Source organism: Xenopus tropicalis, chromosome 1, assembly GCF_000004195.4.
Source record: "Xenopus tropicalis strain Nigerian chromosome 1, UCB_Xtro_10.0, whole genome shotgun sequence".
NCBI lineage: Eukaryota > Metazoa > Chordata > Amphibia > Anura > Pipidae > Xenopus > Xenopus tropicalis.
Window position 1 is genome coordinate 140264253 of NC_030677.2, and position 13006 is coordinate 140277258.

General features: G+C 40.8%; 1 protein-coding gene across 1 annotated transcript in view; it reads right to left on the reverse strand.

The window, feature by feature from the left end:
• cdh24 (cadherin 24) overlaps window positions 1-13006 on the reverse strand; it is a 51900-nt gene that overhangs the window by 10249 nt on the left and 28645 nt on the right. The window contains exons 4-9 of the mRNA XM_031891261.1: window positions 12097-12216; window positions 11188-11355; window positions 10847-11034; window positions 3969-4222; window positions 2858-2994; window positions 2517-2638 (exon numbers count right to left, since the gene is read on the reverse strand). Coding sequence (XP_031747121.1) covers window positions 2517-2638; window positions 2858-2994; window positions 3969-4222; window positions 10847-11034; window positions 11188-11355; window positions 12097-12216 — 989 coding nt within the window. The remainder of the gene's footprint in view (window positions 1-2516; window positions 2639-2857; window positions 2995-3968; window positions 4223-10846; window positions 11035-11187; window positions 11356-12096; window positions 12217-13006) is intronic.

A 13006-nucleotide genomic window follows, 5' to 3' on the forward strand; every position in this document is an offset into this window, starting at 1 on the left:
TTAGTGCATCACCTGCTTATTGTTCTACTGCCATTTTTATAGGGGGGGAATATGTCCAGCTTTTATTGCTTTCTGAGCAAAGAAAATGTGGGAAGATCAATTTACTGAGACACTCTATAAGAAAAAAACAATGATGAATGATGAAATAGAGAATATTCCTATACCTTGCTAAGAGAAATCTGCATTATGTTTCAAGGCCTCTTGAGACACCAAAACAAAGTGCAATGAATGAAACCAGAGCAACAGACTCAGGAATATCCTGAAATGACCTAACAATCCTCAGACTCCTTGACTTGAGGCCATAAATTACTGTGAAACTGCATGTATATCAATATTCTTCAGCACCAAGTCTTGCAGTACAAATGGTAGAAAGGAATAATAGAAATCTGTCTGCAGTTAACTAGAGAACACCCATTATCTATTGTGGGGACCAGAGACTACAAGGAAATAAGAGTGTTTACATGCTATAATGCTGAGTGATGAGAGAGTTACTGAAGCCAAATTCTGTAGTGTTGTAAGCTTACAATGGCTTATTTGCTATTTTTGTTATTTGATTTTATTTTTATAAAAGTAAAAGTATATAAAGGGGAATTGTGAGAACCAACTACAATTAGGAAGATAAATTACATTGTTCTATAAGTTTGGCTGTACTTGCCAACCTTGACAAATGAAAATACTGACCCGTTTAGACATGTCCCAGTCTGCAGAGACCATGCCCATATCTGTATTTAACCCTCCTCACATGTTTGAAAATGATAGGATCAATAGGGAGATGTTTGTAAAGCTGCGCTGAATGCAGTTCCAGCTGTGATATCTGATCCAGAATGTTGGAGCTGCTCTGAGGATTGGCTCAGGTGCTACTGTTAGATGAGTATGAAGAGACTCAGAGAAAGAGTGAAATAAGCAGGAGAAAGGCTGTACTACTATGTCTCTCTCACAGCATGAGATTCTGAAGGTAGATCTACAATATGCAAGAGCTTGGTACATAGGCCAGGATAAGTTTCCAGTTCCTGGCACAGCTGGGATTAAGGGTAATAAAATGCAGTGGTTGTGTTTCCTGATATAAAGAGTTAATAGTGTAGAATGTTAAGGTGGTCAGATTTAAGGTGGCCACACACGTTAAGATCCGCTCGCTTGGCGATGTCTGGGGCCAAACAATCGAATTATAACAGCGGTAATGGGCACAGTCGGTTCGGGGACCACATCAACGAGCCGATGCGGTCCCCGATCCGACTAATTTTTTAACCTGCCCAATTGATATCTGCCCGATTTGAGGCCAGATGTCAGTCAGGTAGGCCCGTTGCTGCCCCTACATGGGCCGGTAAGCTGCCAAATCGGTCTAAGGGACCGATATTGGTAGTTACAATCTGCCTGTGTATGGCCACCTTTAAGATGCCTACCCAAGCAATTTGTGCCTGAAAATTGGTCAGATGTTGATTGTGCAGGTTTGATTTTCTAATCACATTGATAGCCACATTGGCTTATTAACGTGGTCCTCATCCTGACTGCCCGTATCCCTATCATTGTGACCTGGAGGTGGGCATATCTGGTAAAGATCCACTCATTTGGCAACCTTGCCAAACAAGCAAGCTCTTCATGTGTATAGCCAGGTTTAGGTTTATTAGTTGTTTGCTTGGTTTTCACTCCTGTGTTTGGGATTGAGCAGAAAATTAGTTATCTGCTGGCTATTAAAGCCCTTTGTGCCATGGAACAAGCTTTATCTAGAAATATTGAATAGATGGCCGCCAATGTTCCACCCAGGCAGTCCATTTTAATAGACTTAAAACACCATTTCCTGTGAAATGTTACAGGAAGCAATTGAAGACATAAGGGGTGCATATATGGATGCTGGGGAATTATATGGATGAGGGCCATGAATTAGTAGGAAGAGCTGGGTTATGTAATAAAAGGCACTAAGTTTGCCTAGGTGCAGTAAACCATAACATCAGTTGTTTGCATTTACTGGTCAACTGTCTAAAAGCAAACATCTTATGAATTGCTATAGGTTACTGCACCTAGGCAAAATTAGTGCCTTTATTACATGTGGAGAATAGAATGCTGGCACATACACGTGCTTATATTATCAGGGAAAATATAGGGAACTAGGCACCTACATTTGTAGCAGTAGTAAATTATAGAATCCAAGGGCATGAATTGCTGGAGGGAGTTAAAAGTCACAGTTTCAGAAATAGGAGGGAAGAGTTAAAGGAACAGATGCAGAAATCATTGGGGGAGATTCCATGCAGCAAATTCAGAAATGAGTAGCAGAAATTTCTAGGGAGCAGGTGCATAAACCAGTAGGGGGGATTGCTGAGCAGCAAATGTATGCCTCCGTTGGAAAAGATTCTAGGGAGCAGGTGTTTTTAGCAGAATGAAGAGTGTTGTGAATTAAAACTGCAGGTTATATGGAAAGGTAGAATATCTTGCATATGAAGAATATTGGACCTAACAGGAGCAGAATTTGAGTGTGGTTTTATGAAAAGTGTGTAGGAATGTTAAAGTGTGGTGGTACACACCTGTCCGGGCTGTGCATGGTCACACACGTGCGGTTTGTACACCTCTGCCAGCCTTGGGGGATTATCATTCACATCTAACACCTTAATCAAAACTCCAGCTTGTGACACATGGGAAGAGCTGTCTGGAACAACAACACAACACAGAGACACAACAAAGAGACGCAGCACGAAACACAGCAAATTACAGAAACACAGGAAAGCCACAAACACACGCAAAATAAATAAATAAATAACACAAAATACAAGAAAGAACATGAAACAGAAAAAAAGGAATGAGTTTGTGTATTTCACATAATGCCCAGTAGCATATTTGCCCCTCCCTGGTGGTTGATCCCACTCACCGGACTCACTCGCCCTCACAGTGATACTATGCTCTCCCCTCACCTCCCGGTCTAATGAAACACTTGTCAGTATGGTCCCATCCTCAGGGTGAATAGAAAAAAGCACTTCTGGGTCCGAAAGGGGATCAATGGAATAACTGTAAGGAGAAACAGCTCAGTTTCTATGCAAAAAAATACAACATATAATACTTGTGTGTGTAAGGAAATACATAAAAAGAGCAAAAAGAGAGAGAGAATCAGATTGACTAGAGGGAAAGGCAGAGAGAGAGAGAGAACCAAGAAAAAAGGGCATTTTATTTACTTATTCACTTCCCAAATCAACCTTTCCTCCCAGGCATATAATGTTAGTGCAGAATGATAGAGTGTCCTATCTTATATTGATTTTAACTCTTTCCTTTGTTTGCATGAAAAGAGAAATAGTAGGAAGCAGACAAACGAATAATAGATGGCTAAACGACAAAAACACTGCTGGAAATATTCGCCTTAGGCCAGGTAAACATAATGAGACCTAAGAGATAATGGCATCTTGCAGTTTCAAAAAACACTCATCTCATAAAACTTTATGTCAGAGTGGTGTACTTATTGGAATTTTTTTAAAGCAGGGGCCAGCCCCAAGATCCAGCACAATCCAACCCCTGGAAACTACTATAAAATGCTGTTCTGTAACACTGAGGTTTTAGCATTTTTTTGCACTGGATCTTATCAGTTTTTTACATTACTGAAAAGCCCCACCATGTGATCTCATTGTTAGGTTGGAGGTTGGAATACTCAGATTAAATATTGGCAACCTGGACAAATATCCAAATAGAAGAAGAAAGTTTAAAGAAAAGGTATTTCCAGTTGGTACTATTAACTACTACAATAGAGTGACCCGGCACGTACAATGATTGATTAGAGTACCACTGGAGTAGCATTATAAAGGGTGAACTGCTATAATTTAAAACACATAAGTTGTGAGCCTTTACCTGGCAGTAAGCAAGAGTGGTGGTATACAGAGGAAGCATTGCATTTTGCATATATATATGTGTGTATTTCATTATTTTAATTAACACAACTGTGTGTGACAACAGATACAGATCACTTTCAGTGCGGTGAAGCAAAAGTTAGGCACCTGATGGAGCTGCTGTGTAGGTCAGGGTCTTGCGCTTGGACCACCCCCACAATGGCTCCTGGGGGAAGGTTCTCCAACACACTCATAGTGTAAAGTTCCTGTGAGAATAGGGGAGGCTCATTCACATCCACAACCGTCACTCTCACAGTGGTTACATCTTTAAATGGCCCACGGCGGATATACTGAGGGTCAATCACAGTGTTCATTACTTCAACACGGAAGGTAAAGGAGCGCTGGGATTCAAAATCCAAGGACTAAAGAAACAGAAGGGTCATATAAATATAGTGAATAGTGTATTATATGAGACAAAGAAGGGCTGGTAAAATGGCCACCCATGTAAGTCTTACAATATGCATTATGAAAGAAACAATATAGAAAAAGAAGATTCAAATGATTTAAGGCAGGACACTGATGTGAAGGGTCCTGACAGCAAATAATGAAAGTACGTAAAGAAAGGTTGGGTAAAAGTAAATCAGTGCTTCTATGGGCTACTGAAAATGATGTGGCACAAAATGAGTATAGAGAAGAAGATTATAGCAGGAAGGGCAGTAAGAATCTAAGAATATAGGCAAATGACACTATTACGAAGGCATGGGAATAGGGAATGGACATTCACTGAGGTGGAGAGAAATTAAATAGGGTGGAGGCAGTAGAAAAACTATAGATAACTATAGATAAGGGTAAAGTGGATAAAAATAGTAGGGAAGGGAAAAGGTAAAATACAGCAATTGCTGTACTTTCTATCTCTCAGTTGCTGTACTCTTCTCTTTGGCACAGAAGCAGGTGTTGATCTGTGGGTCAGGCCTAGGTTCTCATTAGATGTATAATAAGGCTAATTAATTGGCAAATGAGGCATCTGGGACTTCAGCCTAACAATGCTTTGATAAATAGTAAGTTAGTACATCCAAATCAAAAATCATAGGTTGCCAATGAGCTGGGACTCTTTAATAGCTTATTTTTTGTTGTCGTGAGTGAATGAACAAACTCCATGGTGATGTTATACTGAACTAGAATGATGCCGAAACGATTATCTCCCCTGTTTTTAATGGTTTATCATTTACATTTTTCTGTGGAGACAATGTGAAAATGTGTATTAATTGAATATTTGAAGAAACTGAATGAATGAAGCATGTGTGGCTACTATTAAAAGCATGGGAGACCTTGGTGAAAAAAGTTAAGATTCATAGCCTTAACTGATTATAAAAGAAATCTGCTGGAGCAGGGTCCAGAATAATGGCTCAGTGATTGGCTTTTTCCCTGAGCCCCCAGTATCAAAGGGCATCAAAGGTATGGACAAATGTAATAATAACTGTTATATATTTTCATTATATATTATTAAGGGGATGATGGAAGTTGTAGTTCAAAAACAGATGGAGGCCAGTTTAGACTGGGCTGCACAGTGGTCATCATTGATGACTTGTAGTGCTGGGGTTCTAGGTTTAATTCTAGAAAGGACATATACAAAACTATTCCAGGACAGGAATTTGTATGTTCTTGTGTGCCTCCTTCCAAACTCCCCAACTTACAGGGAGATTAACTGGCTTAAAACTGGCCTTAAAGAGCAGCTCTCATACAAAAACTGTTTTCCCCCGGCCTACACTCTGGTTGGGGGAAACTAGTATTTTGCCAAGAAAATTCCAGTCACCATCACTCATTATGTGCATTTGTATGTAGGATTGGTCGCAACTGGAGTTTGATCCCTATAAGTCTGCACCACTTGTTTTAGTATGATATGTTACCTTTAAATTAAAAGCACCACCGGGACAGTAAATGAGGAATCATTTATGTAAAGCTCTGCAGAATATGTCAGTGCTCTGTGAATAAATAATAGCAATAACCCTAAATTGTTTTATTTTCCCCAGCCCTGCATTGCCAGGGCCCTTTATTCTGTAACCCCACTCTGCTCTGGTTGAGGACACTAATAATTCTGTGTGTTTAAATGGGAAATAGACATTATGGGATGGGGCTCTCCACAAGATTAATGTCAAGTGTTTCAAAAAATATAGTACAGAGCCATAGATCTAAAATATGTTATTTACAGTTGCCGTTGGAAAGCACAGAGGCAGCCAAGTTAAAGCTTCAGCAAAAAAGAGAAAAATTCAAAGAAAGATTCATTGCAAATGAGTGCCAGATATGGTACCAAATCGTGCCATTGCTGAATTTATTACAGAATGAAAACAACATGACTACAAAAGTCTTCCAGTTGGAAAAACACTTTTTTGCTAGGAGAAACTGCTTATCATGGCAACCAATTACCACTTTGTTGTGAAAATGAAAAGCATTGCGAGACCTACAATGCTGACAGGAAAGAATCAGCATAAACAACCATCAAAGAGGTAATTAGTACAGCAACGTGGCTAACGGTGTTAAACGAAAGTTCCTGTGTGCCAAGGTAAAATATATAATAGGATCCAATCAGTGGTGTCTCTGTTCTGTAGCCCCCCTATCAGTCCTTTTTTTTTTTTTTTTTTTTTTTAAAGGGAATCAAAAGGGATTGTTGCTAAATAGAAATAAAGCATGGCAATCCCACAGGAAGGGTCTTAGAAAGGATCAAGAAATGCTTACATATAGACAAGGACAATCCTGCACAGATCTATCTGTCCTCTCCTTAATATATTCTATGGCCCAAAACTGCACTAAACTATTGGACAGCTGGCTGCTGCACAGGATGGGAAGAGGAGAAAAGGGAGGCAAAAACACAGCAAGGTGAAGAATTATCAGAAGGGAAGTAAATCACTAGACCTTGCATATGATACAGTAGCTGCTGTAGTTAGGGATTCATACAAGAGCCCTACTCAGTACTACATGAAACCAGGCAAAAATATACCTTGGGCTTTTGTTTTCCTGACAAAAACACAGATGCAGTTAGCTGTACTGGCCAGATACGGGTACAGTATGTGTGCTGTGCGTGGCTTATGTTAATGGACTATTACCTTGGTTTACACGCCAACCTGCACATACATCAATGCATCACTTGGCACTGTGAGAGACTTGTAGTTATTAAATGATCGGTGTATAAATCCATAGAGTGACAGAGCTATGACTGCAATAACAAGATGAGGCAGGCACCTAGGGCACTGTGAAAGACAGCACTTAAACACTAGCATGAATGAGCAGAGACATTTATTAAGCATGCATTGTGCGTCAGCCTATTCAAGAACCTGTTGAATTTATCCCCCATAATGCAATGCACAGTCCAGCATCATTCAGCATGCTGGCCATGAAATCAGATGTACCTAAGTAGAAAATATTTAGTTATGGTTTATTTCTCCTGCATATTAGTAAATCCCACTTGTAGTCATCACAATATACAATGTTTTGTCCTGCGAACTTCTGTGTTTTTGCTGTCAGATTACAGGGGTCATTTACGATAAGGCAGTGAACAAAGTGCAAATAATGGCTCAATTAACTTTTGTGCATGCTGCCTTCCTGAAGTCCCTACCTTCTGCAAGCATCTTCTCTCTAAATCATTCAAGTTAGGGAGCAGAGACAGACACACTTTGTGCTGGGTTTCTTATGTGGTGTGAGGAGCTGGGGCGCAGTCTGACTATGGGCAGAATTGTTTTCTGTATGAGCACTAATGGGTGCATTCTTGTACCCCCGTACTGCTCTTGCACTTCTGCCAGGATCATCATAAATGATCGCTGATATCTGTGCCCTGTGCTCCTTACAAAAGGGCCTGCATGCTGGTCACAGACGGCACTGACCAATTAGTTGTATGGGCCCCAAGGTTTCTGCTGGCAGCCTGATGTTATAAGCTATTTTCCATGACCCACCCTATGCAGCAGGTATAGAAAGAATGCTTATGCTTACTTGTAATGCAAAAAATGGGCACAAAGCAGTTTGTTTGCAGACTGAACATTGCACCATGGGTTGTTGCTTGCACTTGTCTTATGCTTCCTGCACACACCTCTTTATTCTAAGCTTTTAGAATTTAATAAACATTATGTTGATTTGCACTCAGCACTGGTGTAACAACCCACAACATAATTTGGGGGGCAATGTGAAAATGCCTTTGAGTGAATTTAATATGGGCTTTGCGAACTCGGAAACTGTTTAGCAACCACTTCCAACAGTGGAAGAAAACTTGCAAATTTTATTGATTGTGACAAAAGATTACACCACCTTTCAAGCATGCCTTTAAAGTAGTCCTTTAGCAGAGAGGGTCAGGAAAGGGAGGTATTTACATTGGCGGTAAATTTGTAATTCTGGTCTGGCCTTAGCTGGTGATTTACTGTCTGGGATGGTCAAATACTGGCTGGGTGGTAACCCTAACTGCATATTTAAGCAGTGCTGAAATACGCCACATGTGCCTGCACCGGGGCCAAAGCAATGCTTCTAGGTGAGGCAGATTCTCAGCCTGCATTTATCCTCAGGCCAAGAATCTGCCCTGTGTGGCACTAGACTTACCAAAGGTCCACATAGCAAAACATGCTTAAACCATTCAACTGGTAGAAGATGAAATCCTGCCCTTCAGAGAAAAAAAAATGAGATGTGATCAAAGGAATTAAATCCTGGTTGAGTTACAGAGGGAGATTACCGGCCTGATGAAGAAGTTTGCAATAGTCAGTATTTTTAGGTTTTGCACAATAGAATTAGGTATACCTGCTCATGACTAAAGAATTCAGTGTAGAGAATTGATTTCGGCCAAAGGAAAAATACAAAAAAGAAAAAAAAGGAATGTACAAAAAAAGCTGGAGTTGTTAGCATTGCAGCTGCATGTTGACCAAGGATTGTTCTGTTTGGTACATGAAAGTGGAGAAGATGCTGAAATTCTGTATGCAGCTTTAGTTAGGATCTAATATTTTACTATACAGAGAAGGCATCTGTCAGAGGCTATCCTCAGGCTGGAGAACGCTGTGTTACAGCAACACTCAAGCAAAGGGCCTGGGGCATTGGACGAGGTTAAGAACAAAAAGCAGAACAGCTAAACAGTCTATTTCAAACAGTTGAAATATTGCATGTGGGCAACCTGCAGAACAAATGGTATTTGTTGAAGTTGGAGGTCTGAAGAGCTAGAAGGCACGAGAAAAGAGGAGATGGAAAGGAGCTTTCAAACCTGCTGTTAAGCATGTCATAAGCTAGTGAGTCTAGGCCTTTTTTTCTTACCAAACTTTCAGACCATTACGCTGTGTGGCCACCACCCAAGCTTTTAAACAATTTGTTCCTGTTCGGATTGCCTTATATGTAAAGTCACATGAGCTTGATAATTGACGTAAGAAGACTTCGCCTACCTGGATTGCTATAGGTTTGCACCTATGTTAGACTGAAATCTGAAATATAAGTACAGCTGCATGGGTGGCATCAGAGTGTGTGTGTGTGTGTGTGTATGAGTAAGTACATGGGTAAGTCCATATTATATGTGTGTGTCCCACACTGTGCCTTTGTGTTAGAAAATGTTGTGTACCTAAAATTTGTAATTTATATCTTAAGGTAGCTGAGAAAAATATAGCATTCATATATATGTTAGTACATATATGCTAAAGTCCTCTGTCAAAAGATTTGTTGTGTCTGTTTTCCTGTGCCAGAGACAAGCAGCTCTCTCCCCTCTCCTGCTCCCCCCTCCCTCAAGAATGCTAAGAACTCCCTACCACCCCTTAGGAATGTGGATCTGAGCCAATCAGCAGGAAGCTGACTCATAGTCTAACTAACTGCGCATGTACACCGGTCTTGGCGCAGGAGTGAGGCATTATGGGAACTTTCTTTACACAGCTCAGCGTTTTATTTTTCTATGAGGCTTCTGATCATCTGAACGGGAGAAATATGGGGAGACTTAAGGGCACGATTGAGACAACTGAAGGTATGCCTGCAGCTTGAGATTAACTCTTTATTAGCCTTTCCTTCTCCTTTAAGTGCTTAGGTACTTTCTTTCGGAGCACAAAGACTTGTGACTGCTTTCATATATACATATTCATATATACAGCACTGCCTGTGTACAGCAGCTCTGGAATCATATAGGGTGGGAGGGGGGATATGTAAGCATCCACCTCCACTCCCTACTCTTGTATAAGGTTCAGTATACTGACTGCTGCAGGTGCTACCTTGCCCACAGCCACTCCATGCTTGCAATGTAGAATTTTAAAAAACAGACAGGGAACACAGACTAACATATGGGCAACCAAACTACATATTTTATTCAGCAGATGAAGGATTTCACCTGAGGGAGCCATTTTTAAAGATTCTGCAACTTCATCTACTGAATAAAATATGTAGGGCAATTGCCCAAAAGTTAACTTGTGAGCCGTGTTTGTTATTTAAGATTTTTAGATTTAGAGACAACGCTTATACTGAGCTAGGAAGCTCTTGTGTTATAACATTAGGGTGATAAAGCAGGGGTCTCAATATGATACCATATGAGTATCCATACACAGAATGGCCACCACGTGGTTGTTTTGTTTGTTTAGGCTGAACAGTTGGATCAGCAGGGAATGAGGAGAATCTGTGGCTCTTTAACCCTCTTTTAATCTATTGACACACCATACACTGTCAGAAGTCCTAAGCGGGCATCCTGTTCAGGCTGTGTCCTAATATAATAAGATAGTAAGGTCTATTTATTCTTGGGGCAGCAAACTCAAAAACTCGAGGTTGAGATTGGGTTGACTTTGCCTATGACAACTCTCATTGACTTCTATAGAAATTGCCAGTTTTTACATGGTGAATTTTTACCTTTGAGTCTTTGGGGGTTATGCACTTAATTAACACCAAACATTCAAGTTTTTTAACCATAACTTGAATTTGAGTTTTTAAAGCGCAGAAAAACTTGATAAATCACCCCCTTAATGGAGTCAATAAATACTCTCAGATACTGCTATTACACTTATTTGCTTTAGTCAAAGAGCCTGTCTTCTTCTAATGACCATCTGCGTTTGTCACTTTACCTTTCGGACTCTCAAAATGCCATCCTGTCCCGCTGAATCTGACACCACACTGAATGTATCCCCAGCATCACCATCCAGGATACTATATGACATTGCTGCATTTTCCCCAATGTCTGGATCATGTGCTCTAAGACGGCCAATAACAGAACCGGGAGCAATATTCTCAAGAACAGTGAACTGGTACAGATCTGACACAGGAGAGAGAAAGGGAGACAAGTTGGCTATTCCACAGGGTCTATGGCATGATAAAGTTATAGCATTCATAACTATACTTTCCTGTAAACCACCTCTTATTAATTCGTTTATAGCTCAGTCAGAATTTGAGGGACTGTGGTTCTTACTTTGAGGAAATTTTGGGGGATTGTCATTGACATCACTTAATGTTACAGTAACAGTTGTGGAGCCCGAGAGACCTCCCACGTGGCCCCCCATGTCCTTTGCCTGGATGACTACTAGAAACTCATTCTGAGTCTCACGGTCCATGTTGGGAATCGCTGTGCGTATGACACCTGTGATAAAACAAAAGATGATCAGAAAGCTTTAGAAGGACATGTCTGACTGTAGCGTGCATTAAAAAAAAAAAATTAGACCTAAACAGAATTTTTCCTTCACTGAATCCTTTGCAGTTATACATTGGAAATTTCCTTTCTTTACTGCTAAAGGGTAATGCTAGCTGGGCCCACATAGAAGCACTTTCCATCATAACAGGATGCATGATTTAAAGTGAACAGGGTGCAGTCCTTGGGATCTCACTGCTAATTTTGCCAGTTGTTGGCTAATTGTCCAGGTATATTCCTATAATTTGGTTACTATAATCTGCTATAATCTGGTTACCCCCAACATTCCAAAGAAATTAGTGGCAGGTTTTTGAACTCCTCATAAAATGTACCCTAGTGTGTGTATGTGACAGGGGGCCTTTATATTACATATGTATATACACTAGGGACGCACCGAATCTTTTTTAGCATATACAAATTAGGATAAGGAACGGGTAAAAGAGAACCGTACGCTTCATGGGTGGTGAAAATTTTTTAACTTCTGTTTTTATGTCACAAAAAGCCACATAATTTTAAGGATTTTGTTCGGCCAGAGGCATGGATCTGGCGAAATCCTGCTAAAAAAAGCCCAATCTTGGCTGAATCCCAAACTGAATCTTGGTTTCAGTGCATCCCTAATATACACACATTACACATGATCCTCAGTCTTTGTCATTATTCAGCATCAATCCTTACAAAGGCCTTTGAAGTTACCTGTCTGAGGATCAACAGAGAAGTATGGTTGCCCCTCCAGAATAGTATATACCAGTCGGGCACTGTTTCCATAAGTAGGATCATCTGCATCGCTTGCTGTTACTTGGATCACAGAGGTACCTGTAGGTAAAGAATGCTGTGAGCTACCTTTCAATCTCTTTACTGTAACATCAGCATATACCTGTATTGCTGTGTATGACTAGCATGTATCTCATTTTAAACTTAAAGGGATATATATAGGGTTGCCACCTGTTGGGTTTTGAGCCTTACAGTTTGGTTTTAGGAAGGGCTGTCTGAGTCAAAATAGCCTGCCTGGTTTTCCAAATGAGAAAAACTGAGCAGGACTCACCAAGATTGACGTGGTGATCTGCCAGTCACCAATTGCCACATCATAGCCTCACCTGTGACATCACTGGCCCAACCATCCCCATCCTTGTGATGTCACCGCCCCCTGCCCAGAGTAAAGAGTAGGTAAAGGTGGCAACCCTAGATACACATTTAAGCAAAAATGCAAGAAAAAGCTTGTTGCATTTTAAGGCCACTTTAGCCAGCTACATTCAGGCCCAGACTGGCAATCTGTGGATTCTGGCAAATGCCAGAGGGGCTGCTGTAAGATGCTGTAAGACAGCCACTATTTAGTGGGCTAATGGGGGCTGTTTGGGCCTCTGTGTACTGGAAATTTGAGGGCCTATTTTGGATCCCAGTCCAGACCTGGCTACATTCAATGACATTTGTAGTGAAGCCAGATGGGTGGACCTGAGACAGGCAGATGAGCCACTGGGACATGATGCTGATGTAATGGAAAGGCTCATAAGTTCATGCAGAAATTGTTTCATACAGTTCATGTCCATGTAGTAAGGTGGCCTATGGTCAGCAGTACAGACTGAGGACTCACAATTTTCACAACTGC